The 18,733-nt window shown below is 48.6% G+C and overlaps 1 protein-coding gene and 1 pseudogene across 1 annotated transcript; both read left to right on the top strand.

Moving 5' to 3' along the window:
• The first annotated feature begins 2,696 nt into the window (after nt 1-2,696).
• Nucleotides 2,697-3,734, top strand: LOC141490147 (thymidylate synthase pseudogene; annotated as a pseudogene).
• A 2,532-nt stretch (nt 3,735-6,266) lies between these two features.
• PIGS (phosphatidylinositol glycan anchor biosynthesis class S) lies at nt 6,267-18,654 on the top strand. The gene is made up of 12 exons (XM_074189046.1): nt 6,267-6,436; nt 6,940-7,079; nt 7,182-7,293; nt 9,778-9,867; nt 10,046-10,137; nt 10,302-10,509; nt 10,776-10,918; nt 11,014-11,128; nt 12,755-12,900; nt 13,209-13,309; nt 14,923-15,133; nt 18,173-18,654. Exons 1-12 carry the CDS (start codon nt 6,301-6,303, stop codon nt 18,446-18,448), a joined length of 1,770 nt encoding a protein of 589 aa, XP_074045147.1. The 5' UTR covers nt 6,267-6,300; the 3' UTR covers nt 18,449-18,654.
• Nucleotides 18,655-18,733: the final 79 nt, after the last annotated feature.

Genomic DNA, 18,733 nt, shown 5'->3' with positions numbered 1-18,733 from the left:
TTTGACCCAGCAATACCAAGCCTAGGCCTGTATCTGGAAGAAATCATAAAAAATAGGAAAAGTCCTACATGTTCCAAAATGTTCATAGGAATTCTTTTTGTAGTGGCAAAGAATTAGAAGTTGAGGGGATGCTCATCAATTGGGGAATGACTGAACAAGTTATGATATATGAATGCTATGGAATACTATTGGTCTGTAATTGGAGTGAATTATAGGAACTGATGCTGAGTGAACAAAGCACAAGCAAGAGAACATTATACACTTTGTTGGGTTTTTTTTTTTTTAGGTTTTTGCAAGGCAATGGGGTTAAGTGGCTTGCCCAAGGCCACACAGCTGGGTCATTATTAAGTGTCTGAGACCGGATTTGAACTCAGGTACTCCTGACTCCAGGGCTGGTGCTCTATCCACTGCGCCACCTAGCCGCCACATTGTACACTTTAACAACATTGTGAGTTGATCAGCTTGATGGATGCAGCTCCTCTCAGCAGTTCATAAAGCTAGGGCAACCCTGGGAGAGTGGCTAGGGAAAATGCTATCCTCATCCAGAAGAAGAAAAACAAAGCAAAACAAAACAAAAAACCCTACAGAATCTGAATGAACATTACATTCACTTTTTAAAAATTTCTCAAGAATTTCTTTCCTATCTCTTAATCCTAATTCCTTTTACAGAAAATGACTAATCTGTAAATATGTTAAACACAAATGTCTATGTACAGTATTCACTATACTGCTTGTCACTGAAGGGAGGGGGGCGGGAAGGGAGGGTGGAAGGAAATGATAAATTAAAAATATGCATATGCATGTGAATGATTGTTGAAAAACTTTCAAATGTAATTGGAAAAATAAAATATCAATTAAAATTAATAAAATAAAAAATAAAAGCTGTTATTAAAGAAATGATTGGTATACATTGGCAAACATTTACCTCCACAACATATTTGTACCCATAGCACTAAATCATTCTGATCTCTCACCTGGATTATTTCAATGTCTTCATAACTGGTTTTCCTGCTTTCAGTCTCTCCTTACTCCAATCTATTCACCCCATAGCTATGGAACCAGCAAATCTTCTGTTCAAAAAGTTCTCAGTTGGGGTGGCTAGGTGATGCAGTGGATAGAGCACCAGCCCTGGAGTCAGGAGGACCTGAGTTCAAATCCGATCTCAGACACTTAATAATGACCCAGCTGTGTGGCCTTGGGCAAGCCACTTAACCCCATTGCGTTGCAAAAAAAAAAATGTCAAAAAGTTCTCAATTGTTTCAGTGATGATGATGATAATAATAACATCTTTTTATAGTATTTTAAACTTGAAAACCACTTTCCTTTTTCACTTAATAGTATTTTGTTTTTTCCAATTACATGTAAATATGGTTTTCAGCATTCATTTTTGTAAGATTTTGATTTCCAAATTTTTCTCCCCCCCCCCATCCTGGACACCAAGCACTTTGATAGAGGTCATACTTGTACAATCATGTTAAACATATTTCCATATTAGTCATGTGAAAGAAGAATCAGAAAAAAGGGGAAAACCACAGAAAGAAAAAACAAACAACAAAATAACAAAAAAAGTGAAAACAGAATGCTGCTATCTTCATTCAGACTCCAGAGTTCTCTCTCTGGATGTAGATAGCATTTTCCATCACAAATCTTTTGAAATTGTCTTGATCAGTGTATTACTGAGAAGAGCTGAGTTGATCACATGGATGTTGTTGTTACTGTGTACAATGTTCTGGTTCTGCTTACCTCACTCAGCATTAGTTTATGTAAGTCTTTCCAGGTTTTTCTGAAATCTGCCTGCTCATCATTTCTTAGAGAACACTAGGATTCCATTATATTAATTTACCACAAGTTGTTCAGCTATTCCCCAAATACTGGGCATCCCCTCAAGTTCGTGTTCTTTACATCACAAAAAGAGCTGCTATAGATATTTTTGTGGAACCCCCTTTTTTAATGATCTCTTCTGGATATAGATCTAGTAGTGGTATTACTGCATCAAAGGGTATGGAAAAATTCTATAGCCCTTTGAGCATAGTTTCATAATGCTTTCCAGAATGTGAGAACCACTTTCCACATATCTCATTTGGTCTTTTAAGTTGTTTTTTTTTTTTGCAAGGCAAATGGGTTTAAGTGGCATGCCCAAGGCCACACAGCTAGGTAATTATTAAGTGTCTGAGACTGGATTTGAACCCAGGTACTCCTGACTCCAAGGCCGGTGCTTTATCCACTGCGCCACCTAGCTGCCCCTCATTTGCTCTTAATAGCAACCTGTCCAGGTAGCTATTGTTCTTCCCATAATGTGAGGAAACTGAGGCTGACAGTTTAAATGATTTAGCCAGAGTCTTAAGCATCATTCAAACCCAAGTCTTTCTTAATTCAAGTATAGTGCTTTATCCAATAAAATAAACATTTCAGTTCGACATTTAATACCTTTTACAATTAAGTAGTGGTCTATTTTTTCAGGTTGCTACATATTATTTCCCTCCACACAATCTATAATTTTAGCTATGTTGGCTTTCTGTATACCACAGCCCACCTGGAATCTCCATATTTTTTCAGACACTGCCTTCCAACCTTGCAATAACCTCTCTCCTCACCTTTGCCTCTGGAAGTCCCTCGTTCCCTTCAAGAGGCCTCCCTTGGGAAAAAAGGTGCCAACCGGGCACTCCCGCGTCTGCCACCCGCTCCCCTGAGCTGCCATGCCGGCGGCGGGCTCCCCGCAGCCCAGGGCCGAGCCCCGGCCGCACGGGGAGAAGCAGTACCTGGCGCAGCTGGAGCTGATCCTGTGGGACGGCTGCAGGAAGGAGGACCGCACCGGCGTGGGCACCCTGTCCGTGTTCGGCCTGCAGGCGCACTACGGCCTCCGAGATGAGTTCCCTTTGCTGACAACCAAGCGTGTGTTCTGGAAGGGTGTATTGGAGGAACTGTTGTGGTGTATTAAGGGGTCCACAAATGCTAAGGAGCTATCTGCCAAAGGAGTGAAAATCTGGGATGCCAATGAATCTCGAGACTTTTTGGACAAGCAGGGGTTCACTACCAGGGAGGAAGATTTGGAACCAGTGTATGGCTTCCAGTGGAGACATTTTGGGGCAGAATACAAAGAGACGAATACAGATTATTCTGGACAAGGAGTGGATCAACTTTAAAAAGTCATTGACACAATCAAAACCAACCGATGACCGAAGGATCATTATGTGTGCTTGGAATCCTAAAGATCTTCCTCTGATGGCGTTGCCTCCATGCCATGCTCTCTGCCAGTTCTATGTCTTGAATGGTGAGCTTTCTTGTCAGCTCTACCAGCGGTCTGGACATATGGGCCTTGGGGTGCCATTCAACATTGCCAGTTATTCCTTGCTCACTTACATGATTGCTCATGTCACAGGCCTGAAGCCAGGTGATTTTATACACACTCTGGGAGATGCTCATATATACTTGAATCATATTGAAACATTGAAAATTCAGCTTCAGCGAGAACCAAGACCTTTTCCTAAGCTCAGAATTCTTTGAAAAGTTGAAACCATTGATGATTTCAAGACTAAGGACTTCCTGATTGAAGACTATAATCCTCACCCAGCTATTAAAATGGAGATGGCCGTCTAAAGCTGCCTATTACCCAGATGAAAATGTGTTACATTTTTTTCCAGGATACTCTGTAGACTGTTGCAAAGCATCATTGTTTTGACAAACAGAATGTAGTTTATATCATGAAAAAAGGTTAGGAGTGAAGAAAATTTAATTCACTCTAAGATAAATGTCACTATTCCAAATGTATGGAATGGTTATAAGCAAAGCTACAATTTATGTCTTCTATAATTATTAAAATAAAGCAGTTCTTGCATTCCTGGAAAAAAAAAAGAGCCCTCTCTTGGTTCCTCCAGTTGTTTGTTAGCCATGTCCCCTCATCCCATGCATTTAGTTTATACCTTTCCTGTATTTAATCTTTCTACATGCATCTCTCTAATGTGTGAACATATTGTTTCCCTGAGAGTATAAAAGTTCTTTAGTGCAGAGACTGTTTCCCTTCATTATTTGAAATCCCAGGGCCTAGCAACTGACTTGAATTTAGTAGGCATTCAATAGTTGATTGATTGGGAATGCTGTGAAAATTATTTTTTATGTATGGATTGGATTTGATGTTTACTGAGGTCCCTTCCAGTTCTAAAATTCTGAGATCTGAGTAGTTTGATAAGGAAGGAGAGAGGCAATTGAGTTTAATTCCCTTATTTTTACAGATGAGGAAACTGAGACAGAGAAGCCAAGACATTTGTTTGCCTAGGGTCACACACCTAGTAAAATGGCTGAGGCAAGCTTTGAACACAGATCTTGCCTCCAATCTTAATCCCCTCTCCCTGAGATGTTAAGCAATTTGATATAGTTTAAACCTGTGCAATGATGCGAAACACATTTCTATATTAGTCAGATGTGAAAGCACATGCAGACCAAAAGAACACACACACACATAAAAAGAAAGTGAAAAATATGCTTATTTCTGTAGTCAGAGTCCAGCAGCAGATCTTTCTCTGGAAGAGGATATTTTTCATCAGGAATCCTTTGGAATTGTCTGGGATCATCGCATTGCTGAGAAAAGCTGAGTCATTCATAGTCAACCATTGTACGATATTGCTGGTGCTCGGATCTCCTGTTCTGCTTACTTAAATTTGCATCACTTCATGTTAAGTCTTTCCAGGTTTTTCTGAAAGCATCCCACTCACCATTTGTTATAGTATGGTAGTATTCCATCACAATTATGGGCCACAATTTGTTCCATTATTCCCCAGTGGATGGGCATCCCCTCAATTTCAATTCTTGGCCATCACAAAAAAACTACTAGGAACATTTGGTATATTTTGATCCTTCTCCCTCTTTTTAATCTCTTGGGGTATCGACCCAGCAGAGGTGTTACTGTGCCAAAGAGTGTGCACAGGCATCTTGGGCAGAGTTCCAAATTGCTCTGCCGAAGGGTCACAACTACATCAATCTTCCCTCCTCGGTCTTCCAACAGTGATCATTTTCTTTTTCTCACATTAGGGGGTACCTCAGAGTTGGACACCCACCATCTAGGTAGCAAAATTAAGAAGTGAATTTGAGATTTACAAGTTTCTAAACAAATTCCACATTTGTTCTACACAACAATCCTGTTGGATATTGTCCTCATTTTACAGATGAGGCAACTGAGGCAAAGAGGGATTAAGTGACTTGCCTGAGGCAGGATTGGTATTTCTTAGCCCTCTAGAGGGATTGTTGGGTCCTTTAGGACAGGCAAGAAATTAGGGAGCATTGGTGGGGCCGGCAGGGGAGGTGGGAAGAGGATGTGATTGCATTGAGCACCCCCCATTAGGGTTGGGGAGGTGCCCCCCCCAGTGCCCTGCTCCTGTCACCTCCCCCGTTGCTGTGTGACCTTAGCCGAGTCATTTCTCTGCTCCAGGTCTGCCTCTCCCCAGTAGGATGAGGGGGCTGGGCAGGAGGGCTCCGAGCTTCCCAGCAGCCTACTCTATGCTCCTGGGGGGGCAATGACAAAAGAGGTCAACTGAGGCATGGAGCGGCCTGGGGGGCTTAGCCCGGGAGCCCTCTTTTGGGTGGGGGGCTTAGCCCGGGAGCCCCCTCTTGGGTCTCCAGGGATCCATGCGCCTGGGTCGGGGGGCTTAGCCCGGGAGCCCCCTTTTGGGTGGGGGGCTTAGCCCGGGAGCCCCCTCTTGGGTTTCCAGGGATCCATGCGCCTGGGTCGGGGGGCTTAGCCCGGGAGCCCCCTTTTGGTTGGGGGGGCTTAGCCCGGGAGCCCCCTTTTGGGTGGGGGGGCTTAGCCCGGGAGCCCCCTCTTGGGTCTCCAGGGATCCATGAGCCTGGGTCGGGGGGCTTAAGCCGGGAGCCCCCTTTTGGGTGGGGGGCTTAGCCCGGGAGCCCCCTCTTGCGTCTCCAGGGATCCATGCACCCGGCTTGCTCTGGTTGGGGGCGGGGCATCCGAGCTGCGGGTGACGTCAGAAGGCCTGGGCCCCGCCCCTAGCCTCCCTCCCCCTCCCATGGGCCTCTGGACCGCGGCCGCCGGAGCAGGTGCTTTCATCCCGACGTCGCATGCCCCGGGCTCAGGCAGTCCCGAGCTCTTGTGTCCCTCGCCGCGGTCCGTAGTGAGCGGCGTCCTACGCTCAGGGGGCGGGCCCGGGCGAGTTGCTAGGGGATACCGGTCTGGGATTGGCTAAGACCGAACCTTGGCTCCGCCCTGTCCCGGGGAGCGGCACGCTGAGCTCTGATTGGAGGATGCCGGCGTAGCCCCGCCCTGACTCGACCTGAGCTCTGCGGCAAGCGAGGATGGCGGAAGGGAGGATGGCGGAGCCCAGGCTGCCGGAGCCCAGGCCGCCGGAGCGAGCTCGCGTGGAACGCCCCCGGGTGGACCGAGGAGACCGGGAACGGAACCAGGCGCTGGCGGCGCTGACCTTGGACCCAGGTGGAGAGACGCAGTCCGGAGTGGGGGGGGGGGGTCCGGCTGGGCGGGGCCGAAACTGAGCTGGGGGAGGGGAGGGCTGCCAGCTGCCTGGGTGCGCGCGCCCTGGGGTGGACGTGCGCGTGCGCGGCGTGCGCGCGCCTTAGGGGCGCTCCAGGGGCCCCGGGCACGCGCGCAGGTCTGCGGGTCCTGAGTGTTGGGGGGCCCTGAGGATCCCCTCGGAACACACGCACACGCGTGCCTGGGGGCAGTTATGTGGAAATGCGGGTGTCGGGACAGTAAGGGGGCAGCCCTGGAGGCCCCCGGGGGCTGGAATGCAGGCCCAAGGTGCCCACGGAAGGGGGAAGGGGCGCCAGGGCAGCTGGCGCCGGACGGCCCCGGCGCGCTCTTGCCCCTCTTTGCGGCCCGGCCCGGGTGGGCACCCACCGGGTGTGGAGGTGGTGAGGTGAGCGGGCACCCCCTCCCGGCCAGCTGACTCTCCCTCCTCGTTCCCCTCTTTCCTCCAGAGAAGATCCGGGGCAAACACGCCGCCCTCTGCTTCGCCACCATGGCCGTCCTGCTGGGGCTGCCCCTGTGGTGGAAGACTACCGAGACCTACAGGGCCTCCTTGCCCTATTCGCAGATCAGCCATCTGGAGTCCTTGCTGGTAAGGCCTTGGAGGGGGCACAAGGGCCAAAACGCTTGGGGAGTGCCAGGGCAGTGCCGGGACCCCGCCCCTGCTGAGAGCCTTTATCTTCTCTCCTTTTAGCTCCGGCTCCGAGTTCCGGTCTCCGTGGTCTTCGTCCAGGGTTCTCTCCCCATCGTGGATCAGCAAAAACTTCCCTTCACCGTTGTCAACGAGCGAGATGTCCCGTTGAAATGTGAGTCGCCTCTACCCTCTCTCCCTGCGTCTCTGCCTTCCTCTAGTTCTTAGAGATGGGCGCGGGCCTACCCTGACAGGTTTGTGGGGTTTGGGAAAGGAATTGGTCAAGGCACAGTGCTCTGGAGTCTGGGTGTCCTTTACAGTTGATTGAGAGTGGTTTCATTGTTACCATGGTAAAGTTAATCGGTATTTCTAAAAGCACAAGAAATTAATTTATGTTCTCCCCTTTTGTGTATTTGTTTTGATGTTAAGTGGATAGTTTTGAAAGTAGGTCATCAAAAGCCTGGAGATAGATTTTTCTTAGCATCCATGGGGGAGAGGGAATTTACTCCTTAGCAGTTGTGATGACCACTGACATGTCTTCTGAATTTACATGTGTACAAAATGAGAATTTACATGATCTCATCTGATTCCCCCAAACAAATCTCTGAGGTGGGTACTACAAGTATTGTTATTCCTATTTTACATTTAAGGAAACTGAGGCTCAGTGATGAAGTGACTTGTCCAGGTCACACAGTTGTAAGTACTGGGGGTGGGATTCCAGTTCCTGTCTTCCTGACTCCTCATCCTGCTCTCTGTCCTCTTCTTTCTCTTTGCCTTATTAAGTAAGGTAGTCATCAGTGCTGCCAGTGGACCTCTCTAAAACTGTGACTGTGTCACCCCTCAGCAGTCTTCTAGGATCAAGTGAGACGAGGTCTGATTTCATAAGACTTCTCTCTTCTCACATTTCAATCAGACCTATGATCAGCTGGGCTCTATAGATGGTGTTCATCTGGCTGCTTGCCAAGCTTGCTCTGTCCTGTCTCCTCAGCCCAACCTCTTCACCTTTAAGGCTCAGCTCAGCTCTGTCTTCTCTAGATTTAGCAAGTGATTGTTCTGGGCACCCCCTTCCTAGCCTCCACCTGCTGCTACCTCCTCCCTAAATGTTCTCTTGTATGAAATCCTTCTATACGTACTTGTTAGCTCTGCCACATAGAAGGTGCTTGTCAGATATATTTGTTTGTGGCTTCTTTGAGGCCAGGGACTGTTTTTATGGCCAATATCCAGAGTGACACCTTGTCTCTAGAAGCCCTTTGATCGATGAGTGTCAAATTGAATTGGAGACATAGCTGAAAACTCTTGGGAGGCCACAGGAACAGAGCCCCCTGCTGAGACTGCTCCCCATCTCCAAAGGTAGAGTTTCCAGGAGCAACCAGGATTCACTCCTGGTTCACCTACAATTCAGAGATGCTGCGGGTGGGAGTGGGAACAGGAGAGCTGAGTTCAAGGATCTCAGCTGAGCATTTTGAAAACAGGACGTGATTATACCCTCTAGTCTTTCCATCACTTGTTCTGGTGATGGTGGTAGCTAATGTTGGTCTGGCATATTAAGGTATGTAAAGCACTTCACACCATTTTTCCTTCTTGATTTTTATAGACAGGGGTTGGCATCATGTCGGCACTGAAATCACCATCCTCATAGTCTGGAATTTTATTTCCTGGATATAAAAAATAGCACCTGGATGTTTCAAGTAGCTCACTTAGTATATGACTGTTGGGCAGCTGGCAGGCTGACATCCTTGAGCCTTGAACTGGAGGAGATGAGGACTAAAGGTTATGATGGAGAGTGAGGAAAGAGAGAACCTCCAGTAAACTCCGGAGGCTTTTTGGATGATCTATTTTGTTGACTCCTCCATACCCTCTTCTGGTGTTGAATGAAACAGGAAAAGCCCCCAGCAGGAGGGAATGTCCTGCTCAAGAGCCAGGCATAGTTCCCCTAAGCCATTGTTGAAATGAGGAACAGGTGCAGAGAGACAAAACAATCCTTCTGAGGTCACCCAGCATGTCAGTGCCAGAAGCAATCCCTCTGATTTTAAGTCTGTCATTTGAGAAATTCAGATAAACATGTTCAACTGTAAAACATGCTCAAATCATAGACTTGAAAGCCAGACACTGAGTTCCATGAAGACTTTGAATTTTATCCAGACTTGGTCCCCCCAGCTCCTCCTGTTTTTCTGCATATTCTAGATAATTTAATAAATGCTGTTTAGATGAATTGAATTTCACAGCAGATTCCCCTTTTCTTATGTTGTTAGGCTTAGATAATGAAGGAATGAATTTATCCTTGAACACTTACCAAGAGGCCACATTGGGAGGAGTATGTGAGAGAAGGGTGATAGATTAGACCCCAATTTACCTGGGATTCTGAATTTCATTCATTCATCTTGAGTGGATGAGGCCCTGCCCTAGGATGGCAGTTGTGTCCAGGCCATGCCACATTGGGACATGTCACTGGAAGCTACCTCTGACCTCCATGGACCCTTTTCTCTTGGATACAGTGTGAACCATGATGGGTAGCTGGGGAAGTGCAGGCAGATTTGGAAACAGGTGAGTAGGGAGAAAATGGTCAAGTTGATGACCAAAGTTTCTGGGCCTTTTTAACCTTTTGGATGTGTTGGGAGCTTGGGTATCTGTCATGAGTCCATGCTTCTTTTCCCCTCAGGCAAAATGAAACTCAAAAGCCGTTTCCAGCAAGCCTATCGTATGGCAGGATCCCAAGAGGAAAAAGCTTTGAAAATGGACACTATTCAAGGTATGGGGGGGTGGTATCTCACTTTACATTTCTGTGATTTCCGTGGAGAAAGCCAGGGAGGAGTCACTGGGCTCAGACTTAGAGGAAGCCCCTTGGTCTGGGAGTGTTTCAGGGCTTTCTGGAGGGGAGGGGGCATGCGCTTTAGGCCTCTTGCCCAATTGGCTGCTCTCTTCCTTAGAGGCTGAAGCCGCATTACCTACGCCAAAGGAGGATTCAGTGGGCTCACTCAACATATTTGTGATCCCTGACAAATCCTCACTGCTCCCCAAGGTAAAAGGCCATGGAAGCTTTGCTGTTTCCTCTTGGAAGTCTTTTGCATCCCACAGAAGTCTCTCATAGGGGTCATTTCCATGTACAATCATCTCATGCAGGTGGGGTAGATGTCCTTTTTCCTGAGATATTTCCACACCATCTACCATGTATCTTCCCTGTAGGACAAGATGAGCTACATCGGACCCAAGAGGACTGCGTTTGTGCGGGGTGTCCAGGGTCGCCAGGCCTTGACAGCGATTGGCCACAGGGTGCTACAGGTGGCCCAGGCCATGGCACTGACCGACGAGCTCATCGCTACTGCCCTGGGCGACAATCTCCCGGATGACAAATTGAGCTTGGACAAGAGGCGGCCCCTCAAGTCTAGCCTGGGTGGGTGACCTCTCCCTCTTTCCCAGGCTGCCCTGAGGTTCCTGGCCTTGTGCCATGGTGGAGTAGGCATTACAGACTCTTAGAACAGACAGTGTGGGGCCAAATCCATCCCTGATTGGAGTTGAGATGTCTTGGTACCGATGGAGACAAGGCTTTTGCTCCTTTGGGAGCATTCGGAATCCCTCCCTCGCTTGGTTCCTTGGCTCCCTTGGTTCCTTCCCCAGTACAGGGGTCTTGTGACTTCCCAGATTCTTCCTCCTGTATAGGCTATGAGATTACCTTCAGTTTGCTGAACCCTGATCCCAAGTCCCATGAAGTCCACTGGGACATCGAGGGGGCAGTAGAGAATTATGTGCAACCCTTCCTGTCTCTGCTCAGTGCAGTTGGTAACTTCACCATGGACTCTCAGGTGAGGGGCCCCCAACATGCCCAGCCAGGTGGCTTTCTTCAGGGGAGATGTCTGAGGGCCTGGCTGACCAGGGACTCTTCTCTGCTTCCCCCCAGATCCTGTATTATGCCATGCTCGGTGTGACTCCTCGCTTTGATGCGGCCACTTCCAGCTATACCCTGGCTGCTCATAGCCTCCCTCATGTCATCAATCCTGTGGAGGCCAGATTGGGTAAGTGTGCCTTTTGGGGAGGGGGTTGGGGGTAGGGAAGGAGGGAGTGCCCTGTATATGTGTGTGGGGGGGTTGACTGGAAAGGAGGGGCTTGTAACCTCTGTATATATTGTTATGCATATACTATACGTATATATGTTTGTGTGTGTGCATGCTTGGTTATGGGGAAAGGGAGTTAGGGGTTAGTTACTCCCCCTCCAGGCTGTCACTCTCATCAGTCACATTGGACTCTTAGGTGTCTCTGTTCCAAAACAGAAATGAAAATGAAATGCTCCCTGTCCTCAGAGAACTATTCTCTTGAGAGAGACAGCATGTCCACTATTAAGTTAGTACAAAATGAACATAAAGGAATCTTGTTTGGAAAGCAGTAGCAGCTAGGAAGATGGAGGTGGAAAATCAGGCAGGACCCCCTGAAAGAGGAGGTGTTTTAGGGAACATTAGGGGTTTTTAGAGCATGGGACACTATCTGTGCAAAAGTGTGGTGATGGGAAATTAGAATTGTGTGTGTGAGAAAGGGCACCTTAGCTAAACCTAGCTGTGTGGCCTTGGGCAAGCCACTTAACCCCTGCAAAAACCTAAAAAAAAGGGGGGGGTACTATAGAAGCCTAGAAAGGTAGGTGTGAGCTGGGTTGTCAGAGGCTTTCAACGCTGAATAGGGCAGTTTGTATTTTACCCTAGAGGCAATAGGGAGCCACTGGAGTTGTTTGAGTGGGGTGTGACTGGGTCCGAGGGTGCTTTAGGAGCTGTGTGGAGGATGATTGGAGGGAGGAGGCCAAGGAGGATCAGATGAGAGAGCTGAACAGAAAGGATGACATGAGTATGGGAGAGGGGCTGGAAGAAGAAACCACATGGTCTGGTGAGTGGTTGGGGTGGAGGAGGACTGAACGTGGACCTGAGGGACATCGTGGTGGGGACAGGTGGGCTTGTGGGGGGCGGGGAAGGATGTCTTCTGCTCTGGAGCTTTTCTGCAAGGATGTCTGATTCAGAAGGTTCAGAGTCATGGGGTGGTACCAGCATGGACCTTAGGAAGATTGGAGATGAGACTTGATGATGGGAGCTAGAGCCACTTAGAAGAGAAGGGGGACTTCAGGCTAGGGCTGGACAGGGAGGCCTTGGGGGGAGTGAATTTGAGAGTCTGGGGGTCTGGATCTCCTCTGTGCAAGTGCTACCTTAGAGACACCTATCACACCTTTCACCCCTTAGCAGAGGGTTGGTGAGTGGTCACAGTGGATAATGAAGTGGAGAGGAATTTGGGACATGTGTCATGGGCAGAATTCTCACACTGTGTCGCCTCACCCAGAAAGTAACTGATGAATCTTTTGTGGGGGTATCTGGGACTTACAGGGTATATCAAGAAAAGAGTAGTGGGAAAGAAATGAATCTCAAATGGTGAAATAGTGGTTTCAGAGCTTGTTGTGATTGTTGACTCTTCCTTTTAAGGAAGGCCCCTCCTGGCCCTGAGGGTTACAAGCTCAACCTAGACAGGACCAGGGAAGTTTCAAGTTTATCCTGGAAGAGTTTGTGGGAGAGTGTTTGAATAGTGGGGAGAAAAGTAGTTCCGTGGGGGCTAGTGTGTGGCCCAAACCGGACTCAGAGACATCTTTCTGGGGATCTCTCTCCCCCCAGGATCCCGAGCTGCCTCTCTCCACCCAGTGATCAACTTCCTCCTGTATGTGCCTGAGCGTGCCCACTCCCCACTGTACATCCAAGACAAGGATGGGGCCCGCGTGGCCACCAATGCTTTCCATAGTCCCCGTTGGGGTGGCATCATGGTAAGGACCTTCCTACTGTTGGCGCCTGAGCCTTTGTCCTGAACTTTCTTTGATCTCTTCTTTTATTAAAGTTTGGTTGATGCCTTTTTGTTGTTAAATCTTCATCAGCTCAGGACCTTGTAACAAGGTGGACTTGGAACCTATGAAGGGGCTCCATCAGTTGTACACTTGCAGCTGCTGCCCACAGGCCACTCTGGCCAAAGGAGCCTGGGGCCTTTCCTCGCCTCTTCTCTGGGGTCATGTCATCATCCCTGGTGCCTCAGCTTAGACCTTTGCAAGTGTGGCTTGACGTTGGCTTCCTCTTCCAGGTGTACAACGTCGATCCCAGTGCCTACAACACCACAAAGTATCCTGTGAAGGTCAATGTGGATATGGCCCCAGTGATGGAGGTGTTCCTGTCCCAGATGCGGTGAGGGCACCATGGGCCCAGAGTCCTGGGGGCAGAGAGGAGTGGGGAACAGAGCTGCTTAGACAGGCAGCAGCTCTTTTTTTTATTTAATTTTTTAAAATTTATTTGTCCAACTATATAAAACAGTAGCTTTCAGAAATCATTTTTCTGTAAGGTTTTGAGTTACATATTTTTCCCTCCCTTCCCTCCTCATCCCCATGACAGAAAGCAGTCCAACATAGACTCTATATGTATAATCGTGCTAAACATAGATTCATATGTTGTGAGAGAAGAAGCAAATTAAAATGGAGAAAAAACACTTTAGGGAAAAAATATATGACAACTTTTAAAAATTGCAGATGGTAAATTTTGGTCAGCGTTTAAAGTCCTCAGTTCCTTCTCTGAGTGTGTATGGTATTTTCCTTTACAAGTCTTTGATTATTATACTATAGAAGTGAACAAATCTATCATAGTTGATTATCACCCAAGTTGTTTTTGGTGTGTTTAATGTTTTTCTGGTTCTGCTCACTTCACTCGGCATCAGTTCATGCAGGTTTTTCTAGGCTTTTCCCTCATGATTTCTTTTTCCTTTTAATATAAATATTTTATTTGTTTTCCAGTCATATACAATAGTAGTTCCTATCATTTTTTGGTATTTTTTTGAATTTTATAATTTTTCCCCCACCTCCCCCCCCCACAGAAGCATAATCTTTACATGGTTTCTATTGATCAGAATTGAATGTGTTGAGAGAAAAATCCTATCCTCCTCATGATTTCTTTTAGAACAGTAGTATTACATCCCATTCATATGTCACAGCTTGTTCAGCCATTCCCTAAATGATGGGCATCCCCTCAATTTTCAATTCTTTGCCATTACAAAAAAAAAACTGCTATAAATATTTTTGTACATTTGAGTTTTTTACCCTTTTATGTGTGATCTTTTTGAGATACAGACCTAGTAGTGTTATCAGTCATCAGCTCTTCCAGCTCTGGTGCCTCTCCCATCACTTTTTGAGAGCACACTCTCCCCACACCCGTGAGAGCACAATATGAAGGTCAATTTCTGGAGCCCTTTGGCATCAGATCTTATCAGAACGTTCTATAAAGATGGGATTCCTTTTTGTTCCTTGGAGGAACGGTAGCCCAAGAAATATGAATTAGTTCTAGGAAGGACTGGGGCTGGGGCTCAGGCTGGATTCCAGACTCTTCTAAAGAAGGTCAAGGGTGGTGTTAGCAGACTTAGAGCCAGTGAATGTTTTCTCAAACTGGCCAAGGTCACCCAGCTAAGTCCCCAGAGGGCACAGCTTCCTGGCTAGCTGGTGCCCCACCCCCCTTGCTTCAGAAGGTTTAGTGAATTGGACCCACAATTTGGGAGAGGGAGATAGATATATTAGAAACCATGCTTGTTCTCATAGACCTTGTTGGTCTATTGGAATAAATCAAGTGTGAGCCAGTGCAGGCAGATGGGGCCTGTGCTATGAGGAAGGTCCACAGGACTGGGGGTAGTGGAGTGTTTCTCAGAGGACATGGAGTGTGGTCCTGGGGTTATTTGTGCATGACCAGAATCTTTGGGCAGCCTTCGAACTTTCCCTTCATGTCCCCTTGCCTTTCCTGTTTCTCTCCCTGTCCTTCAGGTTACTCTTTGGGATCCCCCACCCCGAGTTGCCAGCAAACTTTGTTCTGGGAAGCCCTCCGAGTGAAGGGCTGAGGTCCTGGGAGCTGGACAGGTTGCTCTGGGCCCGGACCGTGGAGAACCTGGCGACGGTCACCACCACACTGACCTCCCTTGCTGAGCTGCTGGACGAGATCAGCAATATTGTGATCAAGGATGACGTGGCCTCCGAGGTGTGTGCTGTGAATGGGCAAGTGCTCCCTTCACTGTTCAGGCCACATAGTAAGGGGCAGCCTAGGTCCTGTTCCTCCCTGTCTTGGATGAGAGTGGACTAAGAAATCCTCAGAGACCTAGATGAGGAAAGAGCTTGGGCTAGGCCTGGAGGGAGGAGCTGTGCGAAGAGTACTTTGTGGAGTATTGTGGGAAAAAGGCTGGAAGGGTAGTTTAGAGGGTGATGTGGGGGACCTCGGGTGCCAGGCTCAGGAATTGGTGGTTATTGTAGTGGCCATAGGGAGCCACAGCAGGTTGTTGAGCAGGGGAGGATCCTAGATCTAGCTCTGAAAATGACCTTCTGGGCCACTTGTACAGAAGAGGAAAATGGAAGCCCAGGAAAGGGATGTGACCTACCTGAGAATATGCTGGTGGCAAATCATTGGAGGGACTTGAACCTGGGTTCTGACTCCAGAGCTGGCGCTTTGTTCTTGATGCCACAGTCAGTTGTGTATATTGCCTCCCGCCATGCTCACCTTGTCCAAATGAGCCCTCACTTTTGACAGAGAAAAAGAGCAAAGCTGCATGATGGGTATGAGGCCCCTCCATCCCCAGGGCACTCCCCTCAGCATCGGTCAGGGTGGGCAGGGCTCCTGCTGACATGAGTCCATTGTCACATTGACTATGGGCATGATGCCCTGGAAGAGGGACTGAACCTTGCCCAGCCTCAGTTTCCTCCTCTATAAAATGGAAGCAATATTAGTGCCCCTTCATAGTGTTGTGGGGTTCAGAGGAGATACCGTGTAAACCTTGAACCACTGGACAACACTAGCCAGTTCCCAGTGCTCCCCTTCATTCCTGCCAGGCAGTTGCCATAGTTGCTGGACGTCTTGTGGCTTCAGGGTTTTACTCCCATGGTCTTCCCGGGACCCTTGGCTGTCATGACCCCTGCTGTCTCTCTCTGACCTTCTTGGGATGTACCTAGGAGTCAGGATTGGGACGACAGGTCAGTGAAGATTGTTCTGCACTTTCCAAAGTGGAGGAGCTGTATCCTGGCACTCAAAGCTACCCAGGGTGAAGGGGGAGGATGCCAGTGAGGGAGAGGGGCAACGGAAGAGGATGGAGGGAACAAAGCTGGACCTCCAGAGTCACAGAAGGGGTATGAAGCTGAGGAGGAAGCTTCTTGGAGATCGGAGAGGGGCTAGAGATGAAAGGGGGCACTTCAGCACTGAATTGGTTAGTGATGGTGGGTGAGGCTGGGTGAGCCTGAGGGGCTTCCCTAGGGACCACACCAGAGAAGAGGGGCAAGGACAAAGAGACTCCATGATGAGTGTGAATCCAGACAGGAGAAGCACTGGGAGAGGAGGGGGAGAGCAAGGGGGGGACTGGGAGGAGATTGGGCAGAACCTGTGCAGGGCAGGCTCTTGGGGAGAACAGCTTGGAGTGGAGGGGAAGGAGAGAGGATTTGATGGGTGATCAGAGGCGATCCTAGCATTTTTGTCAACCCCAGGGAAGGAAATGATAGAAAGGCAGCCTGGAGATGGAGGAGGAGAAGGGTCCCAGGTCCAGGTGGGACAGCCACCCCTTTCCTAGAGACTCAGTCAGAGGAGAGGATACACACCTGGGGAGGGGCTTTGAGGCATGAGAGGCAGAGCTCACAGGGGCTGCTGCTGAGGACAAAATGGGAGAGACAGGTACTATTGCACCTGCATTTTATACATGTGGAAACTGAGGCAGTCAGGGGTGAAGTGATTTGCCTAGACTCAGTTGAGCGTCTGAGATCCAGCCCTGTGTGTGCATTGCACCACCTAGCTGTCATAGGGCAGAGGAGGGCACTGTGGGTTGGGCAAGGGAAGGTTTGGAGTGGCTTTGGGGGGGATGGGTAAGATGAGGAGCATACACTTGGGGGCCTTCACCAACATTCAGCAATACCAGCAGCGGGGCACAGAAGGCAGATGGACAAGGACGTGGTCAGTCAGCCACTTGGCTTCTGTGGTTGAGGATGGTTCCCCCTGAACTGGCATCTCTAGGGGAAGATACTGAGAGAGAGAAGAGAGGTCCAAGGACAGGAATTGATGAAGGAACTGAAGAGCCAGATAAAGATGGAGATGTAGGAGACTTGAAGTAGAGGGAGATGGAAAGATATGGCAACCTACCATCAGAAATTGGAATTGAAGCTGGCCACACGGTGTGGATACAATTATGGGTGATGGTGGGATTTTAGAGTGTGAGCACCCCCCTGAGGAGCAGAGCTGAAATGATGTAGTTAGGGATTTGAGATGGGTGTCCAAGCTCTCAGGCTCTGCTGCCAGCTCCCACACATTAATCATGAGCATCTGTTAAGGCTTTGGCCTGGACGCTTTTCTCTAGTGTCTCTGATCTCTCCCTCCATTGGGAAAATCCAACATTAAAGTCCCCAGGTTTATGTGTAGGGCTTTAGGGTCAAGATAGTGAAGGTGAACTAGGATTAAATCCCTTGAGAAAGGAGGAAGTATAGCTTGAAGATAGGTTTTAGAGCCACAAGAATTTGGTCAAAGTCATTTAGAAAGATTGATGATGGTGGAGGGAGGATCTGGAAAAGTGAGAATCTCTGTGGAATCCTAGCCTATGTGTCTGTGTGGGGGAGGGATGTGTGTATGGATGGGGATGACAAATCTCAAAGTCAGTGATGGGGGTCATGGGTCTCCCAAGTGATCTGGCAGAGGGAGGTTATGGACTAGGTTGGTAGAGATGAGAGGCCAGCAAAACTGTCCTATGGAGAAAGACTTTGCCTTCACAGATGGATGGGCCTGAAGGGATTGGGGAGTGACTAGCTTTTCCATTGAATTGGAACCTTCCAGATCCTGTGATGGTTGCATGTTTACACACATTGCCATGGAGGGTGCTGGTAACTTCCCAGTGACTCCTGGTGGAGGGACTCATTGTGGATTCATGGGTTAGATGGGGGGGTAGGTTGTTAAGTGACTCACAAAATGACCCAATACATCAAGGTATGAAGACCATCTCTCCCCCTCCCCAGGCCTACCTAGGCCCCCAAAGTTGATTGCTATCCTTCTGCCCAGGTGTACCGTGCTATTGATGCCTTCCATGAGGCAATGGTGGAGATGTCTGCTGGGAACCTGGAGCCTGCTTTCCATGCCAGCAGGGAGGCGGTGACGTCCTCAGAGAAGGCCTTCTTTGATCCCTCCCTTCTTCATCTACTCTATTTTCCTGATGACCAGAAGTTTGCCATCTATATTCCCCTCTTCCTGCCAATGGCAGTGCCTATCTTTCTCTCCATGATCAAGATTATCGTGGAGAACCAAAAAGCCAGGAAGGAGATTGAAAGGGTGGACTGAGTGGGCAAGGCAGGGAGAGTGGGGCACAAAGGGTTTCTTCTTTCTGGAAGTTGGGATTGGGTGGAGGTGGTGACTTGGGTTGCAGATGAATTATTGCTCCTGGCAGTGGCCTGGTCCTATTTTTGGAGAATCCTCATTCTTCCCCATCCATTTTGCCCTCACCTGCAGATCCTTCTGAAGAGAGGCCAGGCCTGTGGGTGGGTGGGTTGTGGGGTGGGCTGCGGGGTGGGCAGGCAAGGGGAAGGCCCTTCAAGTTCTTTGCCCTGGGGCCCCTTTCATTTCCTT

Source organism: Macrotis lagotis, chromosome 5 (assembly GCF_037893015.1).
Source record: "Macrotis lagotis isolate mMagLag1 chromosome 5, bilby.v1.9.chrom.fasta, whole genome shotgun sequence".
Classification (NCBI taxonomy): domain Eukaryota; kingdom Metazoa; phylum Chordata; class Mammalia; order Peramelemorphia; family Peramelidae; genus Macrotis; species Macrotis lagotis.
The sequence above is the reverse complement of the archived record's forward strand: the minus strand, read 5'-3'. Positions and strand labels throughout refer to the sequence as shown.

Excerpts from the sequence above, each read along its gene's own strand:
- PIGS (XM_074189046.1), top strand. The coding sequence starts at position 6,301 with ATGGCGGAAGGGAGGATGGCGGAGCCCAGGCTGCCGGAGCCCAGGCCG. Across the intron at positions 10,919-11,013 it reads ACTTCACCATGGACTCTCAG|ATCCTGTATTATGCCATGCT; the intron begins GTGAGGGGCCCC and ends GCTTCCCCCCAG. Across the intron at positions 13,310-14,922 it reads GTGTTCCTGTCCCAGATGCG|GTTACTCTTTGGGATCCCCC; the intron begins GTGAGGGCACCA and ends CCTGTCCTTCAG.